This window comes from Lampetra fluviatilis, chromosome 37, assembly GCF_964198595.1.
Source record: "Lampetra fluviatilis chromosome 37, kcLamFluv1.1, whole genome shotgun sequence".
Lineage (NCBI taxonomy): Eukaryota > Metazoa > Chordata > Hyperoartia > Petromyzontiformes > Petromyzontidae > Lampetra > Lampetra fluviatilis.
The window spans coordinates 9,908,443-9,927,045 of NC_136311.1; the positions used below are offsets into that span (position 1 = coordinate 9,908,443).

Genomic DNA, 18,603 nt, shown 5'->3' on the forward strand with positions numbered 1-18,603 from the left:
GGGCGACTGATCATGGGGAGAGGGATGGAGAAATATGAAACGGAGCGGAGTCCGCGGGTGATCTGGCCTCGTGATCCGGGATGGTGTTAGGAGCGGTGCGGCTGTATTTCATGTTGGTTTTAATACATTTTAATGTTGGAATCAGTCTGCTGACCTCCACTGCACTGGCGCTATTCAGGCTCATATACCTCCTGTCGTTTGTGCACTAAAATAGCAGTATCTGTTCTTGGGGGCCGTCCATAAATGACGTCACGCGATTTTTGACAATTTTTGACCCCCCCCCCTCTCGTCACACGGCGTCACAAAGAGTCAGACCCCCCCCTCCAAATATGACGTCACAAAGCTCTGCCCCCTCCCACCCCCCCCAAAACCATATTTCCATTTTGAAAATAAAACATACTTCAAATCGCTTTAAACTATTGTCATTGTAGTGCGTATTTAACGTGGCGCTGCACTCCGATGTTGTAGGAGTGTTGTTATTACAATTAGCGTTCTTATAACAATTCTATATTTATTTAAAGTTGTGCATTTTCATGTGACGTCACATTTCTCACCCCCCCCTCGTCGACCTCTGCAGCAGCATCAGCAGCAGCAAGCAACGCGTGGAATCGCGACGGGGTTGGGGTAAAATCGTGGTACTGGAATCGCTGTCGCTTGGATCGATCCGCGGGATATGGGGGGGGGCGTAAAATCGTGGCACCAAAATCGCCGTCGCTGTGAATCGATCCACGGGGTTGGGGGTAACATCGTGGCACTGGAATCGCCGCCGCTGTGAATCGATCCGCGAGGTGGAGATAAAATCGTGGCAACGGAATCGCCGTCGCTGCGGATCGATCCGCGGGGTGTCCCCCTCCCCCCCGCCCCCTCCCTCCTTTGGCGAGGGAGCGAGAGGATCGGAGGCGATGGCGGCGCTTCGTGTGCTCGAGTGGATCTTCGTATTCTACTTCGCGTCGCACATCCCCATCACGCTGCTCTTCGACTCGCAGGCGCTGCTGCCCAAGGGCGCGCTCCCGTCGCTGGTGAGAGACGTGACACGGAGAGAGACAGAGAGAGACACAGAGACAGAGAGAGACAGAGAGACAAAGAGAGAGAGAGAGACGGAGAGAGAGAGACAGACAGAGAGACAGACACAGAGAGACAGAGAGAGACACAGAGAGACAGGCAGACACAGAGAGAGACACGGAGAGAGAGGGAGACAGAGACACAGACAGAGAGAGAGACAGAGCGAGCGAGGCATCTGGGCATCTTCGTGGTCAGAGATGGACGACGACTCGTGAGGCGAATCGTCATCCCATAGACCTCGTCATCCCATAGACCTCGTCATCCCATATACGCCGTCATCCCATAGGCGCCGTCATCCCATAGACGCTCAGTGGGCCTTTCCTTGTAAAATGAAAACTGGACTCTCATGGTAAACTGGACTTCCACGTTAAACTGGGCTCCCATGGTAAACTGGACTTCCACGTTAAACTGGACTCCCATGGTAAACTGGACTCACATGGTAAATGGACTCCCATGTTTAATGGACTCCCATGGTAAACTGGACTTCAGTAAAAAAAACTCAATATTTCAAGAGCCGCAATGCGGTTCTTTAAAGAGCCAAATGCGGCTGCGGAGCCGCAGGTTCCCGACCCCTGCCCTAGGTTGACTCGGCCTAAAAATTAGTGACGTATGAACAGCGGAACTGAAGAGGGAAAAGCATACAATCCTGATACAGACCATCCACTGGTGTGCCCTACTGGCCTTGCGAGGTTGCTTGCGATTAGCACTTGCCCCAACAGTCTACGCGGTTCAAAAAGGGCTCTTTAAAGTTTAATTTTGTACGTCTGTCTGATTTTCAGCTGAGCGATCCAATGAAGTGGTATATTCAGAAATTTAAGGACCCCCTGATGGCCAATCCACCGGCTTGGTTCTACACCTTCATCTACTGTGAGATCTTCCTGCAGCTCCCCTTCTTCCCCATTGCCGCTTATGCCTTCTACAAGGGTGAGTGAACACACAACATTGTCCATCCATCTTGATTGTAAACTACACTCAAATGTTTTTTGTAACTTTACCGGGTAAGGCCCTCTGAGCTATGTAGCTCATTTTTCAGAAGTGACCCAGCCAACAAATGATGGCCCAACGAAATGGCTCATTGTTGGGACATTTATCGCAGACAAATACTCGAAATGAATGTGGAGGGGAAAATCCACGCGACCACGGGGAGAACATGCAAGCTCCAAATATACAGCAGCAGGCATCAGGGGTCAGGTTCGAACCCACAGCCTCCTGTATACCAGGCGAGGTAGTTAACATCTCACTACCGTGGCACCCTTTGTCTTAGTCCATGTCCCAGAACAGAACTTGGTAGCATCTGAAGTGGAATATCATCATGTAGTACTGATCGTTTTTTTATTTGGTCAGTATTCGTGAATTAATGTTTTTCATTAATATCACCCATGCATATTTTTGAGAAGTATACTTTGCTTTAAAAAAAATTGCCAATACGCTCTGTGCGCGCTATCCTATGATAGTAACTCCACATTCTGTGGTTGTAAATATTCAATTTAAACAAAAGAGCCCAACTCATAGCATTTTCTGGAGTAAAATTTCAAGGCCATACAAAAACAAGGAATACAAATCATGCTTATGCGGGGATTATGTAATGCTTTCCACAATGTATTTGTCTTGGAAGTATTGAATCATTTATTTAGCAGCACAGAAGCCAAAGGTTTGCGTGATCCGATCACAATGCGTATGAATACTTTTAAATCGTACTTTTTGCATGGTTTACGTCTTCAAGTTTTGGGCAACCCTTGGATCAATTTGGCTACTTTTCTTGAGGGTAGGTTTCTAATTATAGCACAACGGTATACTCAAGTTTTGTTCATATTGGATCATTGTCACAAGAGTTATCGTGAGCCAATGCAACGGACAGATGGAGAGACAAACAAATAAAGGCTAATGCATGTGTTCTTAGTGTGGAGTACAATTAACAATGCACATCGATGTGCACTGGAGTGGTGCTCATGTCCTGTTCATAGCCCTTAACCAGCATAAACAAATGTAAATCTAGAATATAGTAGTAGATTTTTACCCTTTAAACTGGTACAAAACTGACACCTTTATACAAGGCATCATGTTTGCAATAACCGCAACACAAGCAGTCAAAATGCAAACAAAAAGAAAGCACTCTGATAATGGTAATGATATGCACTGTCCTTGAAGTTGATTGGTCCACACCCGAGACAGCTTTCCTTAGAGCCTAGTCTCCATTGGTGTTGGACCAGATGACGTCAAAAGGCATACAACTCAAAAACAGTGCACTATCAGAGTATTGAGAGCTCGGGGTAAGCATTTACACTATGAGACCTCCTTTACCAGTGGCAAAATATAGTAGTACCATTATCAGAGTGCTTTCTTTTTGTTTGCATTTTGACTGCTTGTGTTGCGGTTATTGCAAACATGATGCCTTGTATAAAGGTGTCAGTTTTGTACCAGTTTAAAGGGTAAAAACCTATATTTTGCCACTGGTAAAGGAGGTCTCGTAGTGTAAATCTAGAATGTTTGTTTGCAAGCGAATAGGCGGCATTGTGACCACACTGTGCGCGTGCGTGCTGTGCCGGTGTTCTCTCTGCAGGCGGCCGCCGCTGGATCCGCATCCCGGCCCTCGTCTACGCGAGCCACGTGGCCACCTCGCTGCTGCCCATCCTCTCGCACGTGCTTCTGCAGGATTTCACGGTGCCCCCGGGCACCAAGGGCGTTGTGGGCCCCAGCAACGTGCACGAACGCCTCTCCCTGGCTGCCGTGTATCTGCCCTACCTGCTCGTTCCACTGCTCATCATCGCCACCATGTGCCTGAGCAGCACCTACGCCGGCCCGCCTGCCCCCGTCCACTTATCCGCCAAACAAAAGAAGAAGTGATTTGGCTCGGCGTGATGCGTGCGGACAGTGGCTTGTGACCTCACTATCACATTCGTACTTTGTGCGCAAAGAAAAATCATTGAAGCTCCTGCCCCCCCCCCCCCCCGTTTTGTAATGTAACCCGCTAGCCAAATTGCACGTTGAAATTGTTTTCATGTCAGCATAAAATGAGCAGTGTGCGATACCGCCATGGTGCAATGGATAAGCTCGCTGCATTTGCAATGCAGAAGTCGCCGGTACAATCTCCCAGTGCGGCAGTTTAAATAATGAGCAAGTTTCTTAAATCCTCACCCCACCTTGGTTAACTTGGATATATAAATGGATACACCACAGTCGATGGGCGGGTCGTGTATGAATTGAGTAAAGTGTAGGTACCCCCACCTCTTCCAAGACGCATATCAAGCGTGGAAGAGATTGCAAACGTACCTTCGAGGTGGTTTCTCTAAAGCGCCCATTAGTGGAGGCCCTTCCGCCAGCAGTGGCATGAGCAAGCAATTGCAGAATTGCACCTTTACCTAGTTCGTGAACGATATGTACCTGGTGGTGAACATGAACACGTCGTATAAGCCAACATGTAGACGGTGAGCGTAAGGCACGGGCTTAGATGCATTACCTCTCTATGCAGCAATGTGCTCGTCATTACCACCATCAACATGCAGACTTGTCCCGAACTCAATACCGATAAATGTCAGCTCAACTCCACCCAGTAAATTTCTCAACTTAGGGCTGGGTACAGTTTGGAGGCAATGTTAGATATCGCCAAATTGTCGGACAAAAGAAATTCCAAGCCCCGGTCGGTAGTGTAACTCGTCCTTCGCAAAGAGTTGTCTGCTACGGCAAGGAGTTGCGAGAGGAGCACTCCACACGGTGGTGATGGAGGTAAAACTGTCTCTCTTCGCCGTGGATTTGCATGCTCCAACTTGGAATGGCGCGCACCTTTCGCCGATTGGCACAATGCTGACATTGAAACTTTTTCAATTGTGTGATCTGGCCAGTTAATGTTCTGTCATGGAGAGCGGTGGTGGTGACCTTTCGCCGATTGGCACAATGCTGACATTGAAACATTTTCAATTGTGTGATCTGGCTATTTATTAATGTTCTGTCATTGTGGTGGTGACATCTAGAAATATACAAGCTTTTACAAAGTAAAAAAAAAACACTTTGTAAATTAGAGTGCAGATGGTGTACTCTCTTTCTTTTGGGTTGGATCGCGTAAATATATCAATGTGTCGTTAAAACCCGCCACCACCCGACACAGCCAATTAGTAAGGGTTGTCGCGTAAACAGAACTTGGCCAATTCGTCACTAGTACAGCACTAACCGGTGTGTTGGAGAGCCAAGCCACAACATTTACAATCTGAGTACGACGTTTCGCTAGTAATTACAACCAGCTTCATCAGGCAACAGCCAGGTTTGTGTAGAAGTCCACCCGTTTCGTTCCTTAAATAGAGGCCTAGATGTGTGAACACAACTGCAACTGATGGTAAAAATGTGGACAAAAATAATGATGAAATCGAATCGCAATGTCCTGGTCACTATTCTCTCCACCTGAAGCAAAGACCGCTTGTGTTGCGATCGAAACGTCGTGGGCTTTTTGCTTTTAATTTTTGTTTTCTATCTACGTGACTTTACCGAAAGAACCAAGAATATGGGGGGAGGTAGTTCAATGTTTCTTCTTGTTGTTGTAGGACACTTATGTTGAGCCATTTGCAAAATAAGCGTTGCCGCATTAATGTTGGTTTGGAATCTTTGTAAACCTGAAGCTTCGGGAACATGCTATGCATGCTTTTCCCGACAAAGTAACGTGGGCCCAATGATATAATTATCTTTTTGTGATTATTTTTCATGTGATTTAATTTTATTTCCTTATAATTGCTAATTTTCTTTATAAAATAAAAAAAATGTGATCGAGCTGATTTAAAAGTGTTTGTATGCCAATGTGTCACATGACCATTACATCTGAATTCATGAAATTAAGAGCTGGGCTATCTGAATTAGTAATCTATTACTGATTTTCAGTTCAATTGCTCAACTAATCGGATCAAAAAGAATAGTTGCTAGGGAAAACTCACCTATGTTTCCAAATTACTTGGGAGACGTAACTATAAGGGCTATTTTTAAAAGAGATAATTGAAAAATAGTCCAAGCTCTAATTAAACGATACACGTGCTAACAGTGGCTGGGTATGAGTTGGAGTTAAGTTCAATGAGCACTTGAGTTGAAATGGCAAGTGTAAGGGGAGGGGTTGTGTAAATTGTGGTTTATTGGAAGATACATTTTAAGACAGCTTAGCGATGCCAATATTCAGATTTTTAAACAAACTCCGCTTTCTGGCCTGCGACCATGGCAGGCCAGCAAGCTGTGGAGATTCATACATCTTCACGATCCACTCGTCATCGTGCCCACAAGTACTGGGATGACGACGTGTTCCACCACGCCCCTCGTTCACAGCAACCATGGTCAAAAACAAATATGACTACGAAGATGTGCGCCTATGCCCAAATAACGCAAGCAATGTGGCCACATCGCCACAAGGCGGGCTAGAGTGAGCCTGGAAATTGCTTGGATTGGCATCCACGATACACAGCAAGTGTTATACTGGTAGGAACCTGGTTACACCAGCCCACAGGGGATTATTGTGTCCGTCCGTCGTGCAGGGAGGGGCTGGGTGGGGAGCGTGGGGAGGGGCTGGGTGGGGGGAGGGGCTGGGTGGGAGGGGTGGGGCTCGGTGGGGAGGGGCTGGGTGGGGGGTGGGGCTGGGTGAGGAGGGGCTGGTCACCCCATGGTGCCCTTATAAAACTCAACGTTTAACCTACTCACGCCGGCTTGTGCCCGCCCTCACAGTCGGGCATATTTGCGGAATACACCACGCCGCCGTTGACCCTGGCCATTGACCGAGCAACCCAACGTTCCTACCAGCTCCCTCCGCAGGAATGTGTAAGGCGGCAGGGGGCTATGTGGTGGCAAATACATTCCGCTGTACTCCATTTTAACGTCTGCTGTTCGTTCTCGGCCTCGCTCAGCCACACCGATCGGCGCGGTGAAGTATGGTCAAATAACGTGGGGTAGGCCCTCATCCAGCAGTGGATTGACATGCACAAAATGTATAAATTACGTGAATAAGTCCGGTGGTTGTGGAATGTACGGCCGCTTTAGAGCTACACCGGCGCTGTACAATTGTCAACCAATACCGAACCACCGCAAGGTGGTTGCGGCAAGCCGTGATGTCAACACCTACGATTAACACGGTCGGGCTACGTACGGTGCGAAAGAAGTTCAACGCAGGTACATAGCGTGGAGACATCGCGTTTACGTTCCCATTGGTACCAGCAGAGGGCGCGATACGTCCATGAAGGGAATGATAGGCCGGATATCTCGGGAGGCAATTCGGGCTGCGAGGTTACCACTCGTCCCTGGCTTCCACCAAGATCGCCCTCTCTTTCAGGTAGCCATCCTAGAAAAGTCTGCGAATTCTTCCCAGAGACATTAAAAGTGACAGATTGTATTTCGTTGTGGAGTAACGCACGACTCAAGACAATGCTTGTACACGTATCCATCCCCTCCCTTCTCCCTTAACGGTAAGTTATTCTACTTTCATGACACGTCCTGGTGTTAATTTTTGTACATCAGAGGTTGAATGGCCGTGTCCGAGACTAAGGCAATTTACCACCGAGAATATGGGTTAGTTTTTTTGTTGTTGCCCACGATGAAGCCGAATTCTCAAATCGAATTAGTTGATGGCCGCCACAGTTAGATCACCAAAGACTGAATTGAAGAAAAAAAACCCATCATGAAATTAAGGGCTCCACTAATTGTGCCTCATATCAATCGCCACTGGTGGCCCGAAAACGAATTCTGGTAGCTGGGCCCAGGACACGGTGCGCTAATCATTGCGCCACCACTCCATTCTAAATGCACCTCCTTAAAATTTTACTTCAATAAATACAGGCATGATGGAATATAACTGGTTCATCCAGTTCACGATTATCTTTAAATAATGAACCATTGCTAAGGTTGTGAAATGTGATTAAAATAGTTTATTTTTTTACGCACGCAAAAAAACATGCTTGTGGATTGTAATATTGTAAACAAGTCACAAAAATATGTAAGCAATATCAAAGGCAATAAAGCTAAGTACAGATACCTGGATTCTCAGAGCTGTTTAAGAGTTCCACTTCAACCAAAATGTTTTCATTTGTTCAATCCACCCATTACCAACCATTCACACCCCGCTCCGGCTAAACAACACAATGTGTGGAATTGGCAAGGAAATATTCCGTGAATTATACCGTACAGTGTTGACAAAAATTGTATTTCTAAGCCAAACACTGGCGGTCCAGGCGTATAATATAATATAGCATAACAGCTCTTTCCGATATGTGAATATCGGTGAGAAATACTGTCATTTTACTTCACTTGTACCACAGCAGGACAGGGCGGCCCTTGAAATTCAAGCGTTTGGATGAACGCAACACCGTTACCACCGTGTCTACGCATTGCTTCCTCTCGTTCCAGTTGGACCCCTTTGTTACACGGCTGTCTGCAGTTGGTCCATTAACAATAAAGGCGTTCACGTGTAGGGAATGTACGTTTAAATAGAACACCTAAAAAAATTAACCCGTAAAAACAAAGTTTTTCACTATAAATCCTTTATATGCGTGGCATCGGTTTTATTTTATTATTCATTTCTGTTTTTCTTGAGTAAGAGTTTAATTTTGATCACATTGGTATTTTAAACTAAATATGAAAAAAAAAAATTCCTAAAAAGTGGAACATTTTGGAAATTTTTTTTCACGAAAATAGTCACGCACAACGAGTCTGTGTGCAAAATGTCAGCTCGATTGGATCACGGGAAGTGGGTTAAAAAACGACCGAAAGATTTGCACGCTCGTAAGCGCGCAAGCAAGCAAGCAAGTGAACTTAATATAAAGGATTTAAAAAGACTTGCCCGTGCAGAAAGATGGACCGCACCTTAGCGAAGGAAGAGAGATGTTGTTTCATGGGCCGCAGAATCACTCCGTTGATAGCCACTTGTTTTAACACATCGCATTTAGACTGTTGAATAACAAAAAGGATTTTGCTCGTGCACATTCTAAAACATTGAGACTTTCGAATCGTAAATCGATCAAACAATTCACGCATTAATTTATCTCTTCCTGTTTGGAGAGTTTCCATTTATATTCGTGAGCCAGCTGTATCATGACTTGAAAAATCACTATTCCAGGCAATAAATTAACCTTTAGAAATGTCCATAAATTACATGTGTATCTTTCAAGAAATTGGTTTAAATTAAAAAGGGAAAGGAGAAATATGAACAGGTTTTGATTGGTCCAATGCAAAGCAAGCAGTGGGTGGTCACATCTCAAGATAACTTTTAACCAGATACACGTTTCTGCAGCAACATACACAAATACGTTGCAGGTTTTAATCACTGAAATGTCATTTAACAGAGGATAATAGGATCGCTTTAATTAATGCATAAATACAAGAAGAAAAATACAGTACATGAAATATTTTTTTGATAACTGGAATGTCGGTAACTCGAGTTCTAATGTATATTAACTATTGCATGTTCTAATCAAGCTCAGATGCTGATATAATGTGCTGCACGGACACCATCAAACACACTGCATCCTGTGTCTGCTTAAAGAGGCTGCCCACAAGAGGGCACCACTGTGTGCGGGTGTCATGAAAGATCTGGACAATGAAGTCATTTTCAAATACTTCAGAATCAATTATAAAGTGATGAATAAAATTGTGAAATTAACAACCATGCTGTTTCAGATGCTTTTGACACATAGGCTTTCGCGACCCATATTCATAATAAAGGGGTTTCTTTTTCCCCCAACAAGCATTAATAAAGGTACAATATATAAAATCGGTGTGTGATCTGCTTCAAGAAGGGATATTCATAGAAATTTGCCATCGAAGTCTGTGTTTACATGAAGTGTGGGGGACAGAGAGGTTGAGTGGGCCCCTCTCCCTTGCATTCATAAAATATCAGTCGATGACGTTGCAGAGGGCATCGCATGTGTCTGGAGGCGAGAGACACGTGTTGGCTGGCAACCTGCCTTCACACCTGGTAGGTAAGATCACTTCTGCAGTACAAACTGCTCAATGAACTCATTCTGTTCGGCCTCCACCTTAAGAAGAGCTTCGTACTGGATGCGGTATCTGTGGCAAAAGCGGTGGCGGTGCGAAGCGAGAGGACATGAACAAGAGGTTAGCGGTGGGAGACAAGACAAGACCGACCGTGCAAGTGAATTAATCACTCGTGCATCTGCACGGGCAAACTGCATCAGAACCATCGCATGGCAGGCCATTCACTGGTAGTAATTTAGATATTTAATGAGGCTACTCCTGAAACCATCAACGAATCACAAACTTCAACATACCAGCATAGAAACACTGCTGAATGACTCTTCACTATACAAAAGCTGACGACTTGGCATCAAAACCTCAAAATTATGAAGATCACATTGCAAGACCGAATGTATTTATTTTTGTACAAAGTGAAAAATCAACATGGTTGAGATGGTTTGTCAATTATGTCTCTTCTTTGCTGTTTTGTGTCGAACTTGTTATACTGAATCTGGGTTGAAGTTTGTTACACAATAGTATTCTTCTTTCTGTAATGAGAAACACATTCCTGCGGAGGGAGCTGGTAGGAACGTTGGGTTGCTCGGTCAATGGCCAGGGTCAACGGCGGCGTGGTGTATTCCGCAAATATGCCCGACTGTGAGGGCGGCCACAATCCGGCGTGAGTAGGTTAAACGTTGAGTTTTATAAGGGCACCACGGGGTGACAAGCCCCTCCCCACCCAGCCCCACCCCTCCCACCCCCCACCCAGCCCCTCCCCACCCAGCCCCACCCTCCCCACCCAGCCCCTCCCCTCCCCACCCAGCCCCTCCCTCCCCACCCAGCCCCTCCCTGCACGACGGACGGACACAATAATCCCCTGTGGGCTGGTGGAACCAGTGGGTTCCTACCAGTATAACTGTGCCAATGTATGTATGTGCCCTGCAACACTTAGTAAAAAGCATAGCTGTTACATGTCAAATATTTACATATGTAGAAGGCTTTTAACCATTCACCCTCATTCACCCCCACAATTCAATTGCCACGACTTTGGGCAACAGTTTTATTCCAGCATGAATGATGTCTTGTACAGATTGTCCTCTTATCATCTGTGCCATTTGCCCAGTTTGTCTTGTACAGACCATTATCCTGACGGCTAAACTAGCACGCAAATAAAATAACAAAAACCCATCCACAAGCGGTTCAATGCACGTTTCGTTGAACACAATAATCTACTTGACTTTGAATCGACACAGAGACGCTTGGTCCACAGCCCGAGACGCGTGGGCAGGAATCCCGGGGCCTCGTGCGCTCACCTCTCCAGCTGGACGTGTTTCTCGGCGATGAGCGCCTGCAGCTGCTGTTGCTGCGCTTCTCGCTGCTTGGCCACTGACTGGAGCTGGTTCCGTGCACCAATCGCCTGCGAGCAAAAGTAACCACAGCCCTCCGTGTCATTTGTTCAACGTTAACTGTGAATTTCCCCAGTGATTAGTCCAGTGCAAGGGGGGAAAAAAAATGTTTGTACCGGTTTTAAGCACACACCAGGGCAATAAACTTCATGGAGAAAATGTGCGCTGATCAGGGCAGTGTATTTGCTCCCGTTAGTGCTTCAGTACATCGTGGGCGTAAAGGCAAACTACATCCGGTGATGTTGACACTTAAAAAAAAAACTCCCGATGAAGGAGAGGGGAAACTACCTTAACCATCCTTCCCTAATGTATGGCTTCACGGCTCCTAGTGTGGAGTGTGGTGCTGTGTGGAGGCGAAGGAGGGATTAGAGTCGGATCAGACGTTATGGATCTGGGCGGTGAAATCCAGCACTGGAGGCAGCGAGGGTTGGTGGATGAGACAAATGACAAAACGGTTTGCGAGACTCCCTTCCCGTGTGCATCGAGATGCAATGCTCTGGCCTGCCAGCAGAATGCAGTACACTAAAGTGTGGACTGATAACGTGTGTTGCCCCCTCGCATGGGTCGCTTTTTAGTGGGTGCTCCAGTTTCCTCCCACATGTAAATATATTAATGTAAAGAGAACTACAGAGCAATTATTGGCACCAGCTTGTCTGTGGTTCCTTAGCGAATGTGAGATGCAATTTGCATGAACGACGCTGAATGAAATTAATCGTTTAAGATATTTTCCTTGGAAGCTTGATCTATGGTTCTGCCGCCCTTAGGCAAATATGTTGCGGGAAAGTGCTTCAGTGTAGATGACCAAAGATATTACATTTTAATGCTACTTATACAGAAAGTATACAATGATTTGACACCTGGCACCTGTGGAGATGACAAAGAGAAAGCTTTTTTTATATTAATCTATGAACAGTTTCTACCAAAGAGAATACAGTCATTTTAATTAAAACAGCTCTAGGTACAAGCTGGCAGCTGACAAAAAGAATGTTCATGTCATTGTAGTGCTCCACAATGCTGCTGTCTGCAGCATGTCCCTTTCATTGGAGTTAATGAAGCGCAAATCATCACAAGCTTAGAAATAACCCTCAGAAGAGAAAAAAACAAACTGTTCTGTACCTTCATTATCTCTTTCTCAACCTCCTTGGCCAGCTGATCCACCATGTCAATGAGTCCACCCACCACTCCCTGAAACTCCGCAATCTCTGCCATGACAATCAACAAGAGACACACACACAAAACAAAGATCCCCCGCATAGCCTTAACAGACTGTAGGGGCAAGTGCTGTTAGCGAGCACCTATCAAGGCCGGCACGGCACGCGAAGGGGTGGGTGGCCAACGCCTTTGTCCCCCTAGTGGCGATGTTTGCACACCGCACCAGGTACTCATTTGAGGCTGAGTCGACCTAGGGGAGGCCCAGGACCTGTTCAGATAATCGTCACTGGGTGTTGGCCGTGAGCAGGAATCGAACTCGGGGCGCCGGGTTTGTACTGCAGCACGCTAACCGCTACACTACCTTATCTGCGCTCCTTAACTGCATCTTTTGCCGAGTCAATCTCTTTGCTTGAGATGAGCAGTGGGCGATATTTAGCCAGTGATGAAAATATTTCATTTCCATGGAGTGTCTCTCCAGTGGATGGCCACTGTTGCGATTCTACAAAACGGTGCCCAATGTTACGCACGCAGGAGGGATGATGGGTTAAGTTGTAATTTTTAGATGTGCACAATAGGCCTACAATTAAGGGTAGTCTTATAATTATGATTTCACAAGGCAGAATTCACATTATTCTGTTAATTATTCCTCCTGTTTACATCAAGGACGTTATTTCCATAATGGAATGCGACACTTTTTCATTAACCATCCATGGACATAGTAAGATTTTTTAAAAATATTTGAAAGGCATCTATAACTAAAGCTGTAAACAATAAAAATGGATATCGTAAAATATGGCTTTCACAGCTGGCGCACACACATAGACTGCCACCTTTAAAACACATCTTCTAATTTCTGCCACTTATTAAGCACATAATGTATCATGGAAAGCACACAGTCTTGCCAAAGCAATGGTGCAAAAGGCCAATAAAATACCCTGGCAGCTGTGTGTGCCATAAACATGTGCACACCTATGCATTTTATGTCAATCTTTAACAAAAAATCTATTTGGTTTCCTAAAGCTGGGACTCTGAGCATCTGTGATTATAACACTGAACCTTCGGAAACTGCTACACAATTTGGCTTTATGAGGCAGATAAATACAACCACATCCCAAGACTATGTACAAAGCATGGAGAGAACATGGGCTAAAACGGGTGTATGTTTTAGCGGAGGGAGTAAACGGGTAGGAGAGTGAAGAAGCCAGACTATAATAATATAATAATTATAATTTATAATGCGCATTCCATCCTAGGATCCCAATGCACAATGCATGGAAAGCTGGAAACAAAAACAGAACCAGGGGCAACCGACCAAACTAAAGAGGGAAGGCCACTTTAAAGAGATGGGTTTTCAAAGCAGACAGCATGGCTCCAAATTATTTAGGACATTGCTTAGTTTAACACGTAGGCTTTCGCGACCAATATCACCAATAATAGAGTTTTTTCGTAATTATAATATATATTCGGGGGGGGGCATCCCCCCCCCCCATATTCAAATATGCTTTACAATGTCTCCCCCAATACATTGCTATGAAATAAATTTCTGTTTATACAGGGTGACCCAAAAAAAACGGGCCCCGTGTACACTTTATGTGATATCTCCTTTATTTATTCATCGATTGCCCTTATTTTACAGGACATGGCAGAATCAACGACCGTGAGTACACCAAGACCCCAGTGGGAGCTGGGACAAAGAATACACTGTGTTAAATTTTACTACAAGACAGGCTCGTTTAAGAAAACCCAGGACAGTTTCATGCGTCAGTTCGAATGTGAAAAGGCTCCATCCAAAAGCAGAATTCAGAACTGGGTGGCCCACTTCGAGAAGTATGGGACCGTGGAGAACCTCAACGCTGCCAGTGAGAACCGTCCAAGCCACTCGGGACGTCCCAAGAAGCGAACAGCCGAGCTGGTCGAAAGTGTGAGAGAGTCTCTCCAGCAGAGTCCGAAACGCTCTGTGCGTAAGCGAAGTCAGTCCCTCGGTATGTCCCGTGAGACTTGCAGGAGAGTGCTGGTGAACGATATCAGGGCTTACCCATACAAAATACAGACGCTGCAGACCCTTACAGCCTCAGACAAGAAGCAGAGGAGCGCTATGGCAGTCAAGATGCTCGAGAAGATCGAGGAGACACCAAGTTTCCTTAACCTCCTTTGGACCTCAGATGAAGCCCACTTCCATCTTGACGGAAAGGCGAACTCCAAGACAAATGTCTTCTGGGGGTCCTCCAGACCCAATGAAGTAGCCACCAAGCCCTTGCACTCTCCTAAGTGCACGGTGTGGGCTGCAATCTCGGCCAGAGGCATCATCGGACCAATCTTCATCGAAGAATCTGGCGCAGCAGTGACAGTCACCAAGGAGCGGTATGTGGAGGTCCTCAAAACCTTCAAGAGTGAGCTCCAGACCCTCTACCCGTCGCTCATGAGCAAGTTCTGGTTCCAGCAAGACGGAGCAAGTTCTCACACCTCAAACCTGTCCCGAGATTGGCTGAAAGAGAACTTCGGAGGCCGAGTGATCAGTCTCAAGACTGATTTTGAGTGGGCACCCCATAGCCCGGACCTAAGCCCCCCAGATTTTTTTCTTTGGGGCTATTTTAAGGACAGAGTCTACGCAGGGAAACCCAGAACCATCACGGAACTCAAGGAAACCATCAGGGAGGAGATGAGAGCCATTACCAATTCAGTCTGTAAGAACGTCATGGACAACTTCGTGCTGCGCCTCAAGAAATGCACGGAGCTAAATGGAGGCCATCTAGAGCACATGCTGTAGAACGGAGAAAAAAAGGCCAAAGACCCTAGTGTTTTGATTTGATGTTTTGAATATAATAAACTAGTTATGACCAAAGTTTCATTTCATTCGGACAAAACACTAAGAAACGGGGCCTAATTAGAGTTGGGGCCCGTTTTTTTTGGGTCACCCTGTATGATTGTGGTTATGGGTGTAGTATATTAATCCCTAATCTCTGCCATTACATACAATGAATTAAGAAAAGGTAAAAAAAATAACAAACAGAGCGATGTAAATACAATACACTGTTAGACATTATTGTCAAAAATAAATAAAAAGTCCATCCCACGTGTTAGTGAATTTTATAATATTTTAGGCAGGAAATTTGTTTTCAAATTTAAATATTTTTTTCTGGGGGGGGGGAGGGACCCCCAGGAAGATTTGGTCCCCCCCAATGTTGACTCCATGGCTATGGCCTTGCCTGGAAGGAAGAGTAGGCCAAGCTCACCTCTTACAGAGAGGCTCACTGGAGGCCTTTCGCCGACTGGAGCGTTAAGTCATTGCAATGTTGCAACTTTAACTTTACATTCGTAATAATCTTGATTTGAAGCTTACGTACATTAAACATCGGCGAGGTTTCGGGAACTCGTCCTTATGCTACGAAGGGCCATGGCCCGAAACGTTATTTTTTGTTGTTGTTGTAAAGCAAAACGCTTCCAATGCAAACAAAGGGCCAATGCCCGAAACGTCGGTGACAGTGTGACCGAGAATGTTGTTGAGTTGTCTAAGAACACAGATGCAGCAAGGAGGGGCCGCCGCCTCCTCATGATTCTCCTCATCATCATTCTCATCATCCTCCTCATCATCCTCCTCATCATCCTCATCATCTTCATCATCATCCTCATCATTATCATCCTCATCATCACTCACCATCATCATCCTTATCATCCTCCTCTTCATCCTCACCATCCTCCTCATCATCATCCTCACCATCCTCCTCATCACCATTATCCTCATCATCCTCATCATCCTCGTCCTCATCATCATCCTCATCATCATCCTCACCATCCTCATCATCATCCTCACCATCCTCCTCATCACCATTATCCTCATCATCCTCGTCCTCATCATCATCCTCATTCTCATCATCTTCATCATCTTCATCATCATCATCCTCCTCCTCATCATTCTCATCATCCTCCCCCTCTCCCCCTCCTCACTCTGCACGAACTCTTTGCACTCCTCGCGAAGCTCGCCCGTCTGTTGCGCCGCCTCGGGCTCCAGCAGCCGCAGCTTGCTCAGCTCGTCGAAGTGGAGGCCCGACTTGGCCAGCACCTCGTCACCCATCGCGCCCTCCTCTTCCTCCTCCTCTTCCTCCTTCTCCTCGTCTCCCGCCTAGAATCCTCTCCGCCACCACCACTGGTCCTCCTTCCCTCGTTCTCCTCTCGTCGTCACGTCTCCTTCTCCGCCTCTTGTTCCTCTTCCTTTCGTTCTCCTCCTCCTCCTTTCATTCACCTCTTCTCGCCCCTCCCCCCCTCCTCCTCCCGCCCCTCCCCCCCTCCTCCTCCTCCCACCTCTTCTCGCCCCTCCCCCCTCCTTTCGTTCACCTCTTCTCGCCCCTCCCCCCTCCTTTCGTTCACCTCTTCTCGCCCCTCCCCCCTCCTCCTTTCGTTCACCTCTTCTCCCCCCCCTCGCCCCTCCTCCCCCCCCTCGCCCCTCCTCCCCCCCCTCGCCCCTCCTCCTTTCGTTCACCTCTTCTCCCCCCCTCCTTTCGTTCACCTCTTCTCCCCCCCCCTCCTTTCGTTCACCTCTTCTCCCCCCCTCCTTTCGTTCACCTCTTCTCGCCCCTCCCCCTCCTCCTCCTCCTCTCTCCTCTTCTTCGTTCCCCTCGGGGGCTTCTCCTCTGGAGTCAAACTCAGGACTCCTAAGCAACGGGCACGACGCCGCTTTGGATTTAGTAGCGCGGTTAAGCGGCCCGTGGAGCCCGGCCCCGCCCCCCGCTGCGCTTATCCGCTGTGTGGAATGCAACGCGCGCATGACGTCACCAAGTCGCCGTGCGCCCGCAACGCGGACTGTGCCACTTTAAGGGGTCAACAACAAAGTCCGGGTTTTACGTCGTGGGCTTTCGGTGCTTTTATAGCTCGCACTATATTTAATACGCGTTATAAATAGGTGTAATATTTATTTAAAGAATAAAATAACGACTGCGAATTCATAGCTATTCGTAAATAACAAAAAAAACGTGAACGCACCCCCGCGTTGAAATGGTTCTGCCCCGGGCGAGGCAGCCGAAGGGGGTGGGGGGGAGTTGTGGGCGGGTGTCGCCTTGGTCACGTGGTCACGGTCGGGGGCAGCGCGTGGTGAGAGTGACGTCACAGTCGAGGGTCGGCTTGGCGGCCATGTTGGTAGAGGAAAGCACGTGGATATTTAGACTGGAGGAATCCGATGAACTCTAAAGCTATTTTTAAACAGATGTGAAGCCGGAACGTTACAACAAACAGTACAAAACCCACGATAGGAGTGCAAAGTACAGGAAAAGTAAACAAATCACTAAAGAAACAGAGCCACATATTCACCAGCACCCTGTAGGAATACAAACACGTGTAACATCAACATGCATCTGGCTTAAGCTTTGCCACGACGGATCATGCTGTCCTCCTGTATAGCCAAATGTTTATTAGCTCATTAGATGTTTCAATCTATTTCTAAAGGCGTTGTTACTGTATAGCGCACTATGAGATACACATTCACATGCCAATACAAATTAATCAGAATTTTTTAAACGAATTCTCATCGAGTCTCCAATCCGCTTTAACTTAATCTTTCTGGCTTATTTATTTTGTGTGCTATGCTTTATGTTTGTTTTCATTTGTTACACGGATGACCCCGTTAATCAAGTTTCCCGTCTATAATTACAACGTCAACACTACAGAGAACGAGTACAGGGTCCTTTATGAATATTACACAACAGATTGTAGATGCCCTAACTTGTTGACGTACAGAAAAAACGGAATCAGAATTGTATTTAATACTGGAGAAATCCGATAAACTATGAAGCTCTTTTCACAGATGTCCAGTAGGGGCATCTCAGAACGTTAGAACAAACAGTACAACTCTCTTAACCACGTGGGTCCTGTGATAAGATGTATTATTACACACTTTTTATATTTAACTCACTCTGTCTGTTGTTGTCGTATCCTCAAATATTGTAACTCAATTTTAACCCACTTCCCAATATGATATCGACTGCAAACTTGGTATACTTATGTCATACTGATGACAATACTATATTCTATATAAAAAAGTATTTTTTTTACATTAATTTGTATATGT

At 46.2% G+C, this 18,603-nt stretch overlaps 2 protein-coding genes across 2 annotated transcripts; one reads left to right on the forward strand and one right to left on the reverse strand.

Moving 5' to 3' along the window:
• The first annotated feature begins 856 nt into the window (after window positions 1-856).
• On the forward strand, window positions 857-5,829 carry TMEM97 (transmembrane protein 97). The gene is made up of 3 exons (XM_078873812.1): window positions 857-1,019; window positions 1,842-1,986; window positions 3,623-5,829. Exons 1-3 carry the CDS (start codon window positions 903-905, stop codon window positions 3,904-3,906), a joined length of 546 nt encoding a protein of 181 aa, XP_078729938.1. The 5' UTR covers window positions 857-902; the 3' UTR covers window positions 3,907-5,829.
• A 2,075-nt stretch (window positions 5,830-7,904) lies between these two features.
• IFT20 (intraflagellar transport 20) lies at window positions 7,905-16,809 on the reverse strand. Its single transcript, XM_078873814.1, has 4 exons — window positions 16,491-16,809; window positions 12,510-12,595; window positions 11,301-11,404; window positions 7,905-10,080 (listed from the first exon to the last, which is right to left on the reverse strand). Exons 1-4 carry the CDS (start codon window positions 16,615-16,617, stop codon window positions 9,999-10,001), a joined length of 399 nt encoding a protein of 132 aa, XP_078729940.1. The 5' UTR covers window positions 16,618-16,809; the 3' UTR covers window positions 7,905-9,998.
• Between the last annotated feature and the right edge of the window lie 1,794 nt (window positions 16,810-18,603).